At 34.7% G+C, this 19,160-nt stretch overlaps 3 protein-coding genes across 4 annotated transcripts; all 3 read right to left on the bottom strand.

Moving 5' to 3' along the window:
• Positions 1 to 587: 587 nt before the first annotated feature.
• Positions 588 to 4,728, bottom strand: LOC146919605 (uncharacterized). The gene is made up of 4 exons (XM_085713025.1): positions 3,735 to 4,728; positions 1,982 to 2,294; positions 1,534 to 1,613; positions 588 to 1,431 (listed from the first exon to the last, which is right to left on the bottom strand). The coding sequence occupies exons 1-4, from the start codon at positions 3,771 to 3,773 to the stop codon at positions 862 to 864; spliced, it is 1,002 nt and encodes a 333-aa protein (XP_085569151.1). The 5' UTR covers positions 3,774 to 4,728; the 3' UTR covers positions 588 to 861.
• A 3,298-nt stretch (positions 4,729 to 8,026) lies between these two features.
• LOC146919604 (uncharacterized) lies at positions 8,027 to 12,049 on the bottom strand. Of its 2 annotated transcripts, none has more exons than XM_085710594.1 (4): positions 11,909 to 12,049; positions 10,104 to 10,407; positions 8,721 to 8,791; positions 8,027 to 8,612 (listed from the first exon to the last, which is right to left on the bottom strand). In XM_085710594.1, the coding sequence occupies exons 2-4, from the start codon at positions 10,378 to 10,380 to the stop codon at positions 8,358 to 8,360; spliced, it is 603 nt and encodes a 200-aa protein (XP_085566720.1). In that variant the 5' UTR covers positions 10,381 to 10,407; positions 11,909 to 12,049; the 3' UTR covers positions 8,027 to 8,357. The 2 variants fall into 2 exon arrangements, with proteins under 2 accessions (XP_085566720.1, XP_085566721.1); XM_085710595.1 differs by having other exon boundaries at positions 10,104 to 10,430; positions 11,909 to 12,016.
• A 2,416-nt stretch (positions 12,050 to 14,465) lies between these two features.
• HSL2 (HAESA-like 2) lies at positions 14,466 to 18,299 on the bottom strand. The gene is made up of 2 exons (XM_085713028.1): positions 15,536 to 18,299; positions 14,466 to 15,136 (listed from the first exon to the last, which is right to left on the bottom strand). The coding sequence occupies exons 1-2, from the start codon at positions 18,171 to 18,173 to the stop codon at positions 14,757 to 14,759; spliced, it is 3,018 nt and encodes a 1,005-aa protein (XP_085569154.1). The 5' UTR covers positions 18,174 to 18,299; the 3' UTR covers positions 14,466 to 14,756.
• Between the last annotated feature and the right edge of the window lie 861 nt (positions 18,300 to 19,160).

The raw sequence follows: 19,160 nt of genomic DNA, 5'->3' as shown, positions 1-19,160 counted from the left end.
TCTTGCATCTTACGACGATTCATGAGAGAGGCAATAATGACAATGATGATATAATTTGGAAAATATAATATATAAATTTTTTAAAAGAGTCTAGCGGCAAATACACACACACATTAAAAGGTGAAAGGTGAAGAATTGCAATTTCAAACTCACATCCCAAGATATCAAATGTTCATGTAGCTTACGGGACAAAATTAATAATGCTCACACTAATGATCATTTTCCAATTAATAAATTTGAACCAAGTCATTGAGGTTACAAAATCAAGTTCTTATCACTAAACTGACATCTCTCGGATATAACAATTGCTTTTTATTACATTAAAAAATAAAGTAAAATTCATTAATTTTCTTATGGAGTGTGATGTGATTTTAGCTTTGGTTATTATATACGAGATTGGATGGATAGAACATATTTATAATTGTATAATCACAATTTTTCTTTCTTTCAATAGCTTTCAAAACTTCAAACAAATTAACAGTCTTGGTGACGATGCATCGATTCTTAATCATGATCGATCACAAACATAATACCAAATGGTCTTTTAAAAAACTTGGAAGCATAATTGAGTAATTCAAACCATAACATGCATGTAATAAAATCCCTTGATTGATATGGCAAAAATGTTAACATATATAAATTTACCAAAATTTTGGACTTTTCAACTAGCTAGAAGATTGCCACAATTAAGTAGAGTGGTCCCTTGATCGAGCAAATATATTGTCAAGCAAACTATATCCAAAAAACTTGTACAAAAAGTAGGTACTAACATATAGTTAAAGGGAGGCAAACCTTTTGAAAACTGAAATAGTTGATTTGACATTACTTAGTGCATCCCTCAATCCTTTCTTACACAAATTCTCAGGTAGAAAAAGTAGTATCATCATCTACCATTTCATCCTCATTTTCATCTTCAGCTGATCCTAAGGTACCATTTTCCTCCTCTTCAGAAGCATCCTTTCCATTTGCAAAATTATATCCCGGAGTTATGTTCCCTCCTCGTTGATGTGTTGCATCTAACACATGCCTCGCAGGGTCTTGAGAAGGTGTTCCAGCAGTATTCCCAATGTATCTAGCAGAAGCAGAATGAACTGATATTTCTTTGTGATCTACCTTTTTGAGGACAACTTTTTCAAAGATGGGTGATTTACTCTCAAACTGAGGCTTAGTCGGTGCAGGTTTTTTGCCGTGAGCTAGCGGTTGAGACTGGTATAATGCATTGATTGATGATTGCTTAGAAGGCCTCCCTCTCTTTCGTGGTTGTCCTGCTAGTGTCGGAATAGCTGTCACAATTTCATTAGTTGACTTTTCCATTTTATCCTTTTTGAGTGACGAAACTTCTTGTTCAAGCATAGTTAGCCTACCCTTGTAATCAGAAACTTCAGCTTGTAATTTGTTTACCATACTCCAGAGTTTAGCATTCTCCTTTGACTGCAATAATTAATAAATTTATTCATAATTCTAATCGTATGTTTACTAGAAACCGTAATAATGAGCATAATTTGATTGTGAGACTTGTGAAGAGGTATTCACCTGAGCTTCAGCGGAATTGAGAGCATAAGAATGTTGCATTTGATGCATCTGAGCCAAATTAGAAGATGGATCCCAAGGACCTGTAAACAATGTATCAAACTTTGTCTCAAGTTCAACATTTATTTTACACAATTGAGTAGCTAATGTATAAAAACATATATAAAATGATAAACCACATGTGTTTAATTTAATACTGGAAAGGGAAAAGTGTTGGACACACTGACTCATACACTAACATGTTGACACCAATAATTAGTACAAAAAAATCGAATAATTGGATGTAAACCACATGTGTCAGTGTCGTGGTGTTCTGATGCCGAACACTAGAGACATATTCAATGAAGTGTATTCAATACTTCCATAATATTTGGTAAAATAGGTATCAAAATGTATTCATAAATTCTGAAATCAATGCAAGTCATGTGAAGATCAAAAGTTGCATGCATACCTGAAAAGCTAGGAAATGTGTATCCAGCACTGTAATACATATTGGGAACTAAATTTTGGGTTGTTGCTGAAGTTGCTCCAGGTACAGGAGGAGTAGGTTGCCACCCAAACATCTGAGGTGGCCAAAAAACCGGAGTCCCTTGTTGTGGATGTGGTAACTGCTGCCATGGTGCTTGTGGGGCATTTTGAATAGGATAAGGCCATTGAAACATTGATGGCTGCTGTTGTTGATTTGAACTAGGCACATTGCCATGCAAAGGACTACCATGACCAAGAGTCATATTTGGCTCAGCTTTGTCTTTGTCTTGATTGCTCTGTTAAGCATCTTAATCAAATGAAAAAGGGGAAAAATTGCAATATACACAAAACTTTAATACTTTCACAATTAGAATGTACTATTCAAGTTGAACCCTATTATGGTGACAATCAGGGACGGAACCAGGAATTTAGCTTAGTGGGGACCAAGTTTAAGAGTATAACATAGTAAAGAAAAAACAAATCTTTATATGCATATATAATAAGAGGAATGATATTTTGACAACCAATTTCCAACAACTTTTGGTGACAACCTTTTTCCTCTCTTTCTATTGGACAATAACAATAGAGAGAGAAAAAGGAAGAGAGAGAATAAAAGTCCAATGAGAGTATGAGAGAGAGAGTTGTCACAAAAGTTGTTGAAAAATGGATGTTCAAATATCATTTTTCATATAATAATAAATTATTGAAATTATGTGATATATCCAAAGTTAATGTGTATCCAAAATTATAAGAAATTTCTAGGATATAAGAAAGACGGGTTCCTCGAAACTTCCTTGAGTATGACGAGAATAAAGAAGACTTCTTAATAGTAGAGAAAGAAAATAAGAAACAACAAGAATGCAAAGGTAGAAGGAGAAATTCAAGATAATATCAAAAGCAGTGAATCGTTGGTAGTGACAGAGAGTGTGCAAACAACATTGCATGCAATAAGTCAAATTTTTTGAATGAAATCGTAACAAGTAATCATAAATTGGTGTTCTAGTTAAGGTTCTTATGTAAATTGTAGAAAAAAAATCACTTTATTTTTCAATGTTATGCATTTTAGTTAAGGATTCGTGCAATTAAAGTTTGAAAGTTATGTGTACAATCCTAGATATATTGAATAAAAAAATTCATTAAACAAGATCCTATAAAGTTCATAGAAAATAACTATAGTGACAAAAAATATATAACAGCATACTAATATGAAAAAAAAATTATAAAAATCTAGCGGGGTCCGTGGCCTCTGTTAGTCCCCTTCTAGCTCCATCTTCAGTGACAATCGACAACCCTCTAAGAAAGAAAAAGAAAACCAAATTCCGTGCAAGTCACGCATTCACCACAATGACAATTATTGGATCGAGGTCAGACGATGCATATTTGAAGTTTGAATTTTGATTTAAAAAAGACAAACATATGCTTGAAATCTGCACTGTCTGTCTGTGTAGATCCAACGGTCACCGATGTGTGAATGCTTGACTATGGTCACCACAGACAATCCGATTTTGAAAATAAAATAGTCGTTCTAGGTTATGTAACTATTGGTTTTGATGAGAGAAAAACATGCAATATTCAACGAGTCAAGGAACATTGGTGATACGCACCATAAGACAAGGGAAAGATAACGAGTGGAAAAAATGAAAAAGGGTTTACAAGAAATTGGATCAATAAGAAAGATTAAGCAAATAAATAAATATTGATAGAAAAAACAAAGACAAGAAATGAGTATTTTATACCTGGGGTTCAAAAGATGAATGTTTCTTATCCTTTTCCATGGAATGTAGTGCAGAAAAATTTACTACTTTTGCTTAAACAATGTTGATCACGCTGACTGAGGGTCGAGGGATATAGGAGAAGAAAGCGCTGCCTTGTCTCTTCTCTTTTCTGTTCGTGTGCTGTGACTACTGACTAGTAAAGGGTTGATTTGGACTTTATGTGACAACGGAGGAGATTGTAACGTCACCAGGCTACCTATTTGTACAGTGCTCAAGTCCTCCTCGATCCAAATTAAATTTCCGATCGAAAATATTACAAAATAAAATTATTATTCTTTAATTAAATGTATTTAACTACCGTGTAACCAAAGAAAAAAACTAACCGTCGTCGTGAGCTTAGCTCAGTTGGTAGGAACAATGCATAATATATGAAAGGTCGAGGTTCAAACCCCGACCACAATAAAAAAAAAGAAACTAACCACATGTTATTCCTATGAAGAATGGCTCTACCACTTGGAACCCAATTCAATTTTGAAGGCGAGGTCGGTCTTGAGAGATGGTTTTGTTTTTCAGCTAGGTAACGACAATACATTCTTTTGGTATTCCTCTTGGACCATCTTGGAAACCACTGGAGTCTGATTTCGTGGGTTGATATTTATGACATATCCTTGTGTATTCATGACCAGGGCCGTCCCTGAGGGGGTGCAAACAGCTCAAACGAGCTGGGCCTCCCTCAAGGATGGGCCTCAATTTTTTTTATACCCAGTAGTAGTAATAGTATCCTCCAATAAAAAAATGAGTATTGCTTTTTAGGCCCCCTTAATATCTCCATTCCAGCAACTTCCATTCCAATCATAGATGGCTGGAAAAGGACTTCTAGGCAACGGAACCTCTCATCCCCAATTATGATAACTTGTCCATTAGGAAGTTCATAGTTTTCCTCAACTGAAGAACTTCTCTTTGCAGTCTCAAGCTCTTGTTCATAATCCAAGGCAACAAGAACAGAGGTGGTGAACAAGAAGCATTAGTGTTGCCACATTATCTACTCTAGATAATTATCACCAAATTGACCTCTTAATAATCTTACATGTCTAACCTCACCAAATATACAATACGAAGAGTTGATTGATGAATTTGCTTCAGTAAATACGCGTAGGAAGTCTCGTTTTGGTGCGAATGAAGACTCTTTTTGAAGGTATTCGCCTAAACTCGTTTTATATTATCTATTGCTCTTTTAAAAAAAAATACATTTTGATTTTATCACTGACCTCTTTTCATTCCCTGAGCCGAGCCTCCGAATTCTCAGGGACGGCCCTGTTCATGACGTGATCACAGATGATGAGTGGAACTTTAATCCGTTGTATACTCTTTTTCCTAGCAATATTCAAAACCATGTGAAATCCATACCCCTTGTTTGCACAATGTTATGCCAGATTGCATTACTTGGGCCGATCATCTTGACGACATTTATACATCAAGATCAGGATATTCTTGCCTCCTTTCCTCTCATTCTGAAGACCTCCATAATGCTGACATCTCTTGGAATTTGATTTGGAAAATGAAAGCTCCAAAGAAGGTCAAGTTGTTCTTTTGGACTGCTAGCCATGAGTCGCTCCCCACTAAAGCACTTTTACACCGTCGTGGTATGGCTTTATCCCCTTCGTGCCATAGATGTGATGATCATGTTGAAGATGTGTTGCACTATCTCATGGATTGTCCTCTCGCTGCTTGTATTTGGAGATCCTTGGGGTATAATGTACAACTTTCTTTCAAGAATTACACACTCACTCGTGGCTCAAAAAAGGTCTCCGTTTCTCGGGCCCTCTCATTTTTGTGGCAGGTATCTGGTGTATTTGGAAAGCACGTAATGTGGTGTGTCTTGGTAATGAGCAGGTTAGCTGTCATCATCTACGACATAATGTTGGGAGCTACCTTAGTTCTCTCTCGACGTCCTTGGGTAGCAATGTTCTCTCTCGTCGGCAACAACGCTGAACCTCTTGGCACCATTTTCGTGTGGAAGCTACGATTCTCAATGTTGATGGGACTAGTCTTGGGAGTCCCGACCGCTCAGAATTTGGAGGTGTGCTCCGTTATTCGGATGGTACTTGGCTTTGTGGTTTCTCATGATTTATTGGCATTTCGAACAACTTGTATGCGAAACTACTTGCGATCATGCATGGTTTGAAGTTGTCATGGGATAAAGGAAACTAGAATGTGATTTGTTATTCTGATTCCCTACATGCCATCAAATTAATTCAAGCTCCTCCCAATGCTTGGCATGTTTACGCAACTATCATTAAAAATATCAACGATCTCCTTAATCTCCCTTGGAATGTGCATCTTACCCACACCCTTTGAGAGACAAATGAGTGGGCATACTTTTAGCTAAGTATGGTGTCAATCACGATTCTTCTTGGTCAGCTTGGAGAACCCCTTCCCAGACTTAAAAGCCTTACTTCTTGCCGATGCATCTAGAATGCAGTTCTTAAGACCGTAATCTAGTTTTCTTTTTGCTTTGTCTTTACTTTGTTTTTCTTTTTTACCAAAAAAAAACTAACAAAAAAATCCGCTTAAATCCGATGGTTTTTTAATTAATTTTTCAAAACCAAACATAATCAATCGCAGGCAAGTTTTTAATATTTATATATTTTTAATTAGCAGTACTTAACGTGAATTCTCATTTTAATTCTTTAAAAAATTGCAAGACTTAATTTAGTCCTTGCAAAAAATAAAAACAACTGTAAATCCGTAAAAAAAATTAAATTAAATTGGAGCAAATTAGTCTTTGCTCTTTTTGCACCTTTGGCTGATGGAGAAAATATATACAAAAGAAAAGAAAGTGTAAATAAAATATTATTTAGTAGTCTAGTATGAGATAAATTGAAAGAAAAATTACGATACAAATGAAATATGTTTATTTATAAAAATCATATAAGTAGCTCACCAAAAATAAAATAAAATGACCCAAAATGTAAATAATTTTTAAAGTTTTACATAGAAAAAACTACTCTCCCTCCGTCCCTAATGTTCCTTAAATATCAAATTAGATGTGTGGGTTGATGCACTTTGACTGTTGGAGTGAGGCTTGCATTTCTAGGCGCCTCTTGAAAGCGTTTTGGTTAATTTGGCACGCGGCGGTTTGGTCAATTTGAAAAGAAAGGAATGCTAGGATTTTTAAAAATCAAGCCAAGCATGTGGACGAGGTAGTGGATGAGATCAAGGCGTTATCTTGGTATTGGACGTTGAGTAGATTACGGACACCTCCATGTCTCTTTTACGAGTGGACATGGAATCCAAAGGAGTGTCTGAACAGGCGCTAATGATGGGAGTCTTGCTGGCTGTTTTCGCTCAGCAGCTGGGCAGAGGTTGATTTTGGAGCTGTCAGCTGGCGCCTTTTTGGTTTGGCCGCCTGTTTTTATCAGTTTTTCTGCTGGATATCAGCAGTTTTTTGTTAGTTTTTTTCCCCTGGGCGCAGTTGCTTGTTGTCAGCTCCTGAGGGTTTTTTTGTTGTAATTTTGAACTGTTGTAACTCGATGCCTTTTTGCACTTCTTGTGCAAGGCTGTTTCTAATATATATGTTGTTTCAAAAAAAAAATTAGATGTATGGGGCACAAGGGAAATAATAACCAATATCAAAGTAGATTCAAGCAATAACAACAATAACATACCTAAATCTAATTTAGGAACCAAGTGTAAAGCACAAAACTACAAACAAAAGATAAAGAGAGAATAGATACAAAAACGCCAAAGAATTGTTTACCCCAGTTGGTCAAACAATGGCCTACTCTAGGGAGAGAGATCTATCTACTTCACTATCAATGAGTTCTTTACAAAAAGATGCAAAAATGGTTACAAGAAATTAACTTCAACAAGCTCTCCAAGAACAAAACATAATTTCTATCCTTTTAACATTTTATTCCCAAGAACAATAGACTCAATAATTTCACTTACCCAAGGTGTTTACAAATGTTTCCCAATCCAAGATAACCTCACCAAAGACACTCAACCCTAAAGTTACATCCTTTTATTTCCTAAGTTTCTCTCTCTTGAAGCCCTACCTCAAAAATGAACAACGAAGCCTTGAACAATGCTCAAACTAGTGCAAATTGAAGCCTTAAATAAAGCTCATACTAATGCAAAATCGCAAGAATGTCTATAACAATGAAGTGTTAGAGAAAGTTGACGGTTTATTTTGTCTTACTTAACAATTGTTAGAGTTATAGATAGACATAGAGTAATAAAATTTGCTCAAATAAAACTATTAAAACTGTTATTTTGAAAGAAATAGTATAATCTTTAATTTCATTGAGCAATTTGTTTTTGACATTATTGATCGTGGATCCATCGGAGTGTGTGCATGTACACGATCATAACTCTGCTCTTTACTAACTTGAGTGTCGGAGTGTTTGCATATACACCCCACCGTTCTGAACAACCACATATTGTGATCAAATGACCTTTTAGAAAAGCCGGAAGCTAAGCATCATTGAGTAATTCAAAAAATGAACATTATCATAAATAAGCAGAGTGGTCCGATAATCCAAATTTTTTGTTGTCGTAAAACTAGATGCAAGTAACTTCTTCTAAAAGTACTATCACTATTTATAAAAGTGAACCCAACCTACCCTTTGTTACACCAATCTCTTATACAGCAGAACTAGTGTTGTCCTCGTTATCTCCCATTTCTTCCACCTTTTCCTCTTTAGCTGATCCTTTAGCAGCATCTTCCTGCTCTATTCCTACCAGAATAGTCCTCACAATGTCATTAGTAGATTTTTCCACTTTATGCTTTTTGAGTGATGAAACTTCCTCTTCAAGCCTAGTTAACCGTTCCTTGTATTCAGAAAGCTCAACTTGCAATTTATTTACCATACTCCAGAGCTGATTATTTATCATTAACTGCAAGAATTAATAAACATGTTCATAACTCTAATCCTAATTTCACGAAGAAAAAAATATATAATTATGAGCATAATTTGATTGTGAGACTTGGGAAGAGGTATTCACCTGAGCTTCCCAAAATTGTTGTAATGGGTGGATCTGAATCTGAGGCAAACAAGAAGATGAACCCCAAGGAGCTGTAAACAAGGTCTCAAACTTTATTTCTTATAAGTTACATGTACATTTTACACATTTGATTAGCTCACAGTAATGTCTAAAAATACAAGATGATATCAAAGACACGCACATAGTTACAATGGCAAAAGTAGAACATTGAAATGGACACTAAGGCTTTGTTTGCGAGTTTGGAGGGGAAGGGAGGGGAAGGGAAGGCTTGGGAAAAAAGGAATGAGCAAGTGGAAGAAATAGAGGAAAATGGGAGGGGAGGACTTTGGAGGGTTAACTTTTCTTCATAATACTAAACCCTCCTCATTTGAGGGAACTATAAAATTGTATTGGAGGAGGGTTTTGGGGGGTTTTGGAGGGTTTATATGAATTTTTCAAATTTAATCTATGTTGTTATATTATTTTTAAAATTAAAAGTATAGTTATCATATGCATTAATTTATCATTCTCTAAAAAACTACTCTTTTAAAAAATTTGAAAGATTTCTCCATTTTCCCTCATATTTTCAAACTCTCAAAGCCTTTCCTTCCCCTCCCCTCCAAACTCGCAAACAAAGCCTAACATGTCCATACTAATAATGATATGAGAAAATAGAATAATTGAATGTAAACGGTGTCTGCATTATCTATTTTTTTGGCTTAATTAATGATTTGGTCCCTTAAGTTATTTGTTGGTTACATTTTGGTCCCATAAGTTATTAACGTTACAATTTGGTCCCTTAAGTTACTTTTTGGTTTCGTTTTGGTCCCTTAACTATTAAAAGTTTCGTTTTGGTCCCTTAACTTATTTTTTGGTTTCGTTTTGGTCCCTTAACTCTTCCTCCGTCAACCACTTTGGTCCTTTACGTTAGGATGAATGTATTAGAGTTAAGGGACCAAAACGAAACCAAAAAATAAGTTAAGGGACCAAAACGAAACCAAAAAATAAGTTAAGAGACCAAAACGAAACTTTTAATAGTTAAGGGACCAAAACGAAACCAAAAAGTAAGTTAAGGGACCAAATTGTAACGTTAATAACTTAAGGGACCAAAACGAAACCAAAAAATAAGTTAAGGTACCAAAAGAGTAATTAAGCCTATTTTTTTCTTTAAGGAAGCCAAACTAGACTACCAAAATTGATACTGGAACGAATTGAACCTGAGACCTTGAGAGAAACACACTCCAAGGTCTCAAGCTAACACCATCAAACCAACTCAAGTGAGTTTTGCATTATCTAAAATAACTCCTGCTTCCATAACATTTGGTAAAATAGGTATCAAAGTGTAATCATAATATTAATATAGCCGCAAGAAAGTCATATTTAGAGAAAAAGTTCCATACAAACCTGGAAAGCCAGGAAAAGGATTAGCTTGCCAGCCATTAGCATTGAATGTCTGAAAAATGGGAGGGATATTTTCTCCAAACATTTGAGGTGGCCAAAAGGGCAATGTTGCGTGTCCTTGCTGTGGATGCGGTAACTGTGTCCATGGTGTTTGTGTTGCATATTGAGGATTATAAGGCCATTGAAACATTGATGGTTGTTGTTGGTTCTGATTTGAGTTAGGCATATTGTCATATGAAGGACTGTTACTGCTGCTGCTGGTAATATGGCTCGTAGTCATATTTGTCTCGGTTTTGTCTTGCGTGTTCTGCTAATCATCATCATATTCATCTTAGTCAAATGAAAAAGTGGGTGTTAAACAATCCAAATTGCAATATACAAAACTTTAACACCCAGTGTATTCAAACTAAACCCTTACATTACCAATGTTGACAACTGACCAAGGTTTTAAAAAATGGTCCGTTCCCGAGAAAAAGACCGGGACAAAAAGGTATAGGTAGTCGACGTTACCGTTTTTCATCGTTTTTACAGAGTGAACAGAAATAACGACAAAATGTTGTTACAGCCGAGACGAAACACCGTTACGGTCGCAAAAAATGCAGTTCATGACAATAGACACAAAATCCAGATATTTTTTCAATTGAGATGGATGAAAATCATATTTTTAGCACATATTTGATCACAAATTACGTAATGTTATCTCCTTATCCATTTTAGAACTCAAAATCTATCTCTAGTTTAAGTTATTTACGTTACTATCATTATTTAAGTGTTATGCAATGATGTGATTAATTCACACCGCGACAACCACAATCCATAATGCAACACGCGTAACAGCCAAAATCGTGAAATCCTATACGCTCGCGACCTTGACCGTTATTTAAAACCTTGCAAGTGACAAAACTCTATGAAGCGCAAATGCATCACATGATAAAAACAAGACATCTCAACTATATTGCCACCATTTGATTGCCATTTAAACTTAGCATTTTTTATTTTTATTTTGAACGGCTAACGTTAGTAAATATTGCTGCCTCTAATCTTAAATATAAGCAAATACATCAGTTATTCAATGAAGTTAAAAAAAATTCCTTAGCTTATATTTGAAATTGAAAGAGTAGTTTTTAGGTTAGTTTAACTCTCTAATTGATCGTTATCAATTTGATATACATCTTTAAGCTTCATATATAATATGTCTATGAAAAATATATCGAAGCAAATAAGAAATAAGGGATTCTTGAGACACTTGTCAGAGTTATTCGTCAGATGTTGTATACTACAATGTTAGACAAGGATAGATGTTGTATACTAGGCATGTTAACGTTAGACAACACGAGACGTGGCATGTTAGACAACGACACATATTGTATACTATACATGTTTAGATAACACGAGACATATAATGAGACTTATGAAAGAAGAAAATAAAATAAAAATAAAAATTCTGTCTTGAAAATATAAGTTTGAACTTTTGATCAAAAAATAATTACATTTTTTTGTTTTGTGGTTGTTTAACCAATGTTCCAGAGATAATGTTTAACATTCTCCTAAAATAGTATATTCGTTCATGTCCGACAAGGTGTCCGTGCTATATAGAAAACACTCGAAGAAAACAAATATCCATTCTCCTCAACTAGTCAAGGAACTGCGTTATAAGCGAAAGCATGCAGTAACCCATTATCATTAAAACAAATAAAGAACGAGAAGGAGGGGGAAAAGTGAAAAAATACTATACAAGAAGCTGGGTTTTTATGAGAAGCAAAAGATTGAGCACATTCATAGGAAAAAAGCAAATGAATATTTCATACCTGGCTGGAATTCGGAAAACGTTTCGATGTTCTTCTAGGAGCTTTCTCTCTTCTCCGTTCTCTGAACAAAAGTAATTAGGGTTTCAATAGTACGATATTTTTTTTGTTGGGTACAACAATAGTGCGATATTAATTCGGCTTAAATATCCATTTGGTCATTTCTCCTAAAAAAATCCATTTGGTGTTTAACTTATTTTAAAACTTGAGGTTACTTAAACTTTAAAACCGGTTGATTCGATTTTCAATTTTTTTTTTACAAAATTTTGACTTTCAATTTATTTAAGTCAATGTAACTTTGTCCTTCAATATATGTATATGAATTATATTTTCAAAAGTTAAAAACTAATTTTCAATCATGTGTAGGGTGAGGTTCGAACCCTGAATTTCCCACTTCTCCACATATAATGTGTGTGAATCTAGCCTCTAAGCTATTTGACAAAAAAAAAAACTAATTTTCACTGTTGTATAAGTTAAAGACTAAATTGGTCGGTTTTAAAGTTAAGGAACGAAACTGAACTTCTAAAATAAATTAAAGGGCTAACTTGATTGACTTTAAAGTTAAGGAAACAAAACTAAACTTTTAAAATATGTTAGAGTTTAATATAATGGTGGTGGGTCGGCAGTTTAAAACAACTTTGCATACACAACCGATCAAAACATTTGGAATTGTCACATCAATTAATGTGAAAATGTTGAATGTTTTAATTGGTTGTGTGTGTAAAGTTGGTTTAGACCGGTAACCCACCACCATTAAACTCAATAAATTAAAGTATCAAAAAATGATTTAAGCCATAAATTCCTATTTATAGATGGGAGCTGAAGAGTTGCTACTATTCAATTGCTTATGTTTCAATTCAGTTCAGTTTTTTTCTTCAAAAACAAAACTTAAAACATCCTTTTTTGTTGTTGAAGGAACATTGTTTTAACTGTTAAAATACTTCTAACAACCTTTTAGAACTCTTGAAATCGCGTTTAAATAATTGCTTTGAGTTTTCTATAAAAATATTAATAAATAAAACTTAATTTTGAACAGAAATCACCTTAAACTCGAAAAGAAATATAAAACGCGATTTCAAGACGCACAAAAAGACAGTTAAATGGAGGGACTTTTCTCTTAGTTTTCTTTAAAAGCTTTTGAAAAAAAAATGATGTTTTAAGTGTGCGTTTGAACAAATTGGAAGCTTAAGAGGACTAGACAATAAACTTTCTCTTTATACATAGATACTAGCGTCAAGGCGAGCATGGCCTGTTTTTTCACTTTTATTAATAATGAACAATAAAATGGTAAAAATTCACTTGGGTTGGTCTGATAGTATTGATGTTGACTTGAGTGAAATTGAAAGAAAAAAATGTCATACCAAAACACAATATTTTTTTTATATAAAGTCAAAATAAAGAGTTTTTAGTATCCAATATAGAGTATCAAATAAAAGAAAAGTTTCATTAAACGTAGCTCAATTGGTAATAATACTATGATATGTAAGGGTCAGGTTCAAATTTTAGATTCTTCATTAGGCTACTTAAAAAAAAAAAAATTAATGGTTGTCATAATTTTTTAAATGGTTTTTTAGGGGATCATTTTTTAATGGTTGTCATTGTCCTTGTTGATGCATAATTAATTATTCACATTTCTTTTCCATAATCAATTCAAACTTCAAAGACTGGAATTTTATTGAAAACCAAACAAATTAGTTAGAAAGGACATGAAAATACTAAAATTAAATTGAAAACAAAACAAATTAGTTAGAAAGGACATGGAAATGCTAAAATTAAGATAATGCCAATATATTACCACTCATTCTCAATTTTGATGTATTTTCGTGTAGTAGTTGAGAATTTGATTCATCAAGAAGTAGCAATACATTTTATTTTACAGTCACAATTAGTAATACTGACAACTTGTGGATCTCTGTTTGATACATCAAAGTTCTCCGATTGGAGGGGAAAAAAGCAATACTGATAACCGATAAATTTTTGTTCCTTAGTCCGCCACAACAGTGTCAAAAATAGATCTATGGTATTTGTTTGATTAATTGATTTTGCAGAAAATGTGGGCTTCCGATCAAATAAATAAATATTGGTAGTATGTCTCTGTATATACTCAGATTAGAATAAACAAAGAGAAAGGCTATCAACTCCTAGAATCTTGTGATGAAATGGCTTCAACTTGATTGATTCAAAGTTTTTGCTGATTTTTGTTGGCATAGCATCTATATGTTGATACTATGGAAAATTGAAAAAATAATCCTTCAACATAGAGAGAAATAAAACCATCACAGAATGCACAATTTGTTTTTGTTAGGATTAATGCATTGCATTCATAATTAAATAATACATATGATATGGGGCTAATATGAGATAAAGATGCTCGTGCAATGCTATGAGCTACTTTATTTGGTTGCTTCTGAATATAGGACACTAAATAGTCGAGATTTCTAGATAAAAGAGCCCTACACTGAGTTACATTGTCTTCAAACTCATTGTTGTGAGCAGATTTAGAGTTTATTGCAGTGTCAAGTGTTTTGTTATCTGTTTTAAATAACATGGTGGCTAGAAATTTACCTTTAATTTAAACATCTTTTACTCATGCTTAAATACAAATAATATGGGTGAAAACTTTTTTGTTCACACCTTTTTAACTTTGACCAAGACAAGATTCACATGCACCATCTATACAAGAAGATTTAGATACACTGAGTGAGTACACAATCTCTCACAATAGCTATTAAATCCTTAATAAATATCTATTGAAAACTTTCCTCTTCAAAATTTGAAACTTTTCCACAGCATTCAAAGACATCAGTTGATTTCATAGATGCCTAGAGATCTTGAAAAGTCCAATGAAATTTCATGACTTGGGGTGAGCCCATTTCTGGTCTTTGAGCAATTCAACCACTTTTCTCATTGAGGGCCTACTAATTGGAAATGCTGAGGTACAAAGTAGAGCCACATTTAACACCTTCTCAACCTCTTCATAATCACAAGTGTCTAAGTTCAATCTTGGGTCCACAATCTGTGTTATAACACAATCGTAGCCTCTTCCAATGTTGCCACTTCCTCCTCCTTCATGAGATGTTGATAAAGCAGTCTCAGTGACCCACTTCACAATATCTTTGTTCTCACCAAAACAAGAGTCATTTGGTCTCTTCCCAGTGATCAATTCCATCAACACCACACCAAAACTATACACATCACTCTTCTCAGTCACTTTCAGTGTATAACCATATTCTGCAATTAAATTATTAGGAATTAGATATCAGCACTCAAGTTTCCTAAAATTGAACAGATATAGTTACAATTATGAAGCACTTACGCAAACACAAACATCGGATACAACATTGACACAACAACATAAATAATTCAAAAAGTGATTAATCACTGGAAATCTAATGTGTCGAACACCAGATACGTCTTTGAACATGACGTGTCAGTACTATACATACAAAAACTCAAAACACAAACACCGGATACAACAAGGACATGTCGACACAGATAATAATTTAAGAAAACAACATAATTCAATGTAATCATATGTGTCGGTGTCAGACATCGGGACACGCCTAACCAGAAAAGTATATGTGCTTCATAGACAAAAACATAATTGATAAACAGGTAATTAAAACATACCAGGAGCAATGTAACCATATGAACCAGCAACTCTAGACATAGCACCTTCACTTCCTTCATGCAGCAATGTCTTAGCAAGTCCAAAATCAGCAACACGAGGAACAAAATCATGATCAAGCAATATGTTATTACTCTTCACATCCCTATGAACAATAGCAGGAACACAATCATGGTGTAAATAAGCCAACCCTTTAGCAGCACCTAAAGCAATTCCAAATCTCTTAGACCAATCCAACTCCACAAACTTTCCCTCATGCAAAACATCACCTAAGCTTCCATTCTCCATGTACTCATAAACCAATATTCTGAAGTCATCACAACTACAACAAAACAAAAGCTTCACTATATTAGCATGTCTAATTCTACCCAATGTTTCAATCTCTGACTTAAACTCCGATTCTGTATCAGGTTTTTGTGTTCCACCACCCCAAAGCTTTTTCACTGCAACTATTTGACCTGTTTTCACCTTCACCTTATAAACCTGACCTGACCCACCTTTTCCAATCAAATTCTCATTTGTTAAAAATGGAACTATATCTTCCTCATTGAACCCAACTCTCTGAAAAGCTGTTGTCATAAAAGCCCGTTTCGATTTTCCAACAAAAGATTTTGACTTTTTCTTCAAAAACCACAAAACAGACACAAAAATCAACACAACAGAAGCAGATAAAACAACTATAGCAACAACAGAAAACCGTCTGTGTTTTGAACAAGGATTTAAGGTTTTCATAACATTGCTACATAAACCTGGATTTCCCATTAGACCCGACAAATAAATTTCGTGATTAAAACCCGAAGGAACCTCACCGGATAATTTGTTATCGGAAACGTCAAACTGATTCAACTTTAAGTTTGTTAACTCCACCGGAATCTTCCCAGTTAAAGAATTAACGGAGAGATCAAGGTAGATTAAGTCAGGTAATTTACCAAGTTCCGGTGGAATTGAACCGGATAACAGGTTATGCGACAAGTTTAACTCCGTTAATTCAGTCCATGAAGTAACATTACCGGGAATTTTTCCGGTCAACATGTTTTCTTGCATTTTAAGCTTCTGCAACTTTTTCAAACCAGTTATGCAAGTAGGAACCTCACCGGTAAACCGGTTATTTCCAATGTCAATCAGCACTAGCTCAACATGTTCACAAACTCCTACCGGAAACTCACCGGAAAACCTGTTACTGGCTAAAACCAGTTTGTTGATGCCCTTTGCTCTTGAGATTGAACTGGAAACTGAACCTTCAAACTTGTTGTGATCCATCATCACTGTATTAAGCATTGGAAGGTTCCAAAACCTCGGTGGAACTGAACCGGTGAATTCGTTGTTCTCGATTCTGACATAATGAAGAGAATCACATTCTCCATACTCATTAGGCAGAGACCCAGAAAATCGATTTTTGAATGTGATGAGACTCTTAAGTTTCTTCTTTTGACAGAGAAACTTTGGTAACTCTCCAATGAAGTTATTGGTTGAAACATCAAGTTCTTCAATGGCAGAGTTCTTTCCAAGATCCTTTGGAAGTTTTCCAGAAAAGCTATTGTTGAAAAGCTTCAGATCCTTCAAGTTTGGATTTGAAGCTAAACTTTCTGGAACTTCTCCGCTGAGAAAATTGTCGTTCAAGTGAAGTAAAGAAAGATTCATTGCAGCAATTTCTTCAGACAATTTCCCGGTGAGAGCGTTCTGGGAAAGGTCTAAGTGAAACAAATTTGTAAGGTTTGTTAAACCTTGTGGAATTTCACCTGAAAGATTGTTATCAAATAGTTCAATCCGTTCCAAATTTTTCATACCAGAAATGGTTTCTGGGATTTTACCAGACAAAGAATTGTGTGACAAATCGAAGTTTTTGATGGAAATAAGGTTGCCAAAAGAATCTGGTATGTTACCTATGAGGTTAGTATATGCAAGGTAGAGAAATTCTAGCTTTGTAAGATTTCCTAGTTCAGAAGGTAAAGGACCAGGTTTCATTGTTTCTGTATAAGCAAGTTCAAAATAAGTTAATTCACTGAGATTACCTAAGAACGTAGGAATCGTTCCGGTGAAAAGGTTTCCAGATAAAATGAGAACCTTCAGTTGTGGAAACTGGCCTAAACTTGCCGGTATGTCACCTGTGAAAAGGTTATTAGACAAATTGAGCACATTCAGTTTTGGTAATCGGCCAAAACTCGCTGGAATGTCACCGGAGAAGTTGTTGCCTGTGGCGTCGAGTACTCTTAGTTCGAAGATTTCCGAATTGAATTCCGGTAAGGTTCCAACGAATAAATTGTCGGAGATGTTCAAGAAATGAAGATGGGAGCAGGGTAGCATGGAATGTGAGGAAATAGCATTACCAAGAAAATTTGTAGCAAGTGAAAGGTTTTGGAGTGTTGGAATATGACAGAAATTAGATGGAAAATCACCGTAAATACCGGTTTCTGTGAGGTCGATTGATACAACGGATTTATTTTGCGAATCGCAGGTTATGCCTCTCCAGTTACAAGGATTATGATCTGTGTTTGGAAGCCAGTCATTGAGACTTTTGTTTTTGTCATCAATTTGTGTGTTCTTTACATGAAGCAGAATTTCATAGTCTCTTGAGAGTGAAAAGGTGGTTCCATTTGAACATAGTAGTGAGAAAAGAAGAATGAAAATGAGTTTTTTCATGTTGTGAATTTTTGGTATTGTGTGTGAGAGGATGAGAATGATGATGTTTTTTTTGAAGGTGTGATAATTTGTATAGTTGAAGATGCTAAAGTTTGGTAGTATGAGTCACACACTTCTTAGTGATATGATTTTCCTCGTGAATAAGTGGAAGCTCCTCTTATTCATGCATGAAGATAGAGACAGTTCACAAAGATTCACTTTAGTTGTTGAAGTTGAAGAAAGTAACAAAAAAGGGTCTTGTTTTTTTGGGATTATTATGGAGAAAAGTGTGCAATCAATGATGAACGGTTGGAAAAAGGTTTGAAAGTGGAGGGGGAAACGTGATTAAGATTTGGATTCTATTGAAAAGTTGAAAAAGTGATTACTTGAAAGCAATGAGAATTTTGCATGAGAAACCGTAAGTGAAGAACAAGACACAGCCAAAGGTAGAGTGTAAGAGGCAAAGCATTATTACTTCCAGAAGAAGAATCAATCTTGGGGATAGGATAAGGTTAAGAAATTTGGACAACCTATGAAATTTGTATAGTACTAGAGAGAGATGTGAAACATTTTGGAGATGATTTGATGAACATGTTGACTATGTTATTGTCTCTTAGTTCAAGTGTAGTATAGGGGAATAAATAAGAGGGAAGAATAGGTGGCTACAGTAAGAATATTTTGCTTAAGAGAATAAGGAATGGTGCATTCTAAAGAAGGGAAAATGACATTTATTTATGTACTCTAATCTAATCTGTTTCAATTTCCAACCACTAATGCAGCATGGTAGATTTTGAAAGAAAAAAAACAAAAGTTAATGGTTGGAAAGAATCTGTTCCCTCTGGCTCTGCGTCGCCGTGAAGAATCAGCTATCTATCCCCATAGTTAAATTAAACAAAACAAACGGTAAGTAACGAAGGGAAACTGATAGTATAATAACTTGTGTCTTTAGAATGCAAATTAAGAAAATAAATACATCATCTAGTTTAACCAAGATTTTGGGTTCGAATC

The sequence above is a fragment of the Medicago sativa genome, chromosome 5 (assembly GCF_051527215.1).
Source record: "Medicago sativa cultivar Bolivia chromosome 5, Bolivia_mono, whole genome shotgun sequence".
Taxonomy (NCBI): Eukaryota; Viridiplantae; Streptophyta; class Magnoliopsida; order Fabales; family Fabaceae; genus Medicago; species Medicago sativa.
The sequence above is the reverse complement of the archived record's forward strand: the minus strand, read 5'-3'. Positions and strand labels throughout refer to the sequence as shown.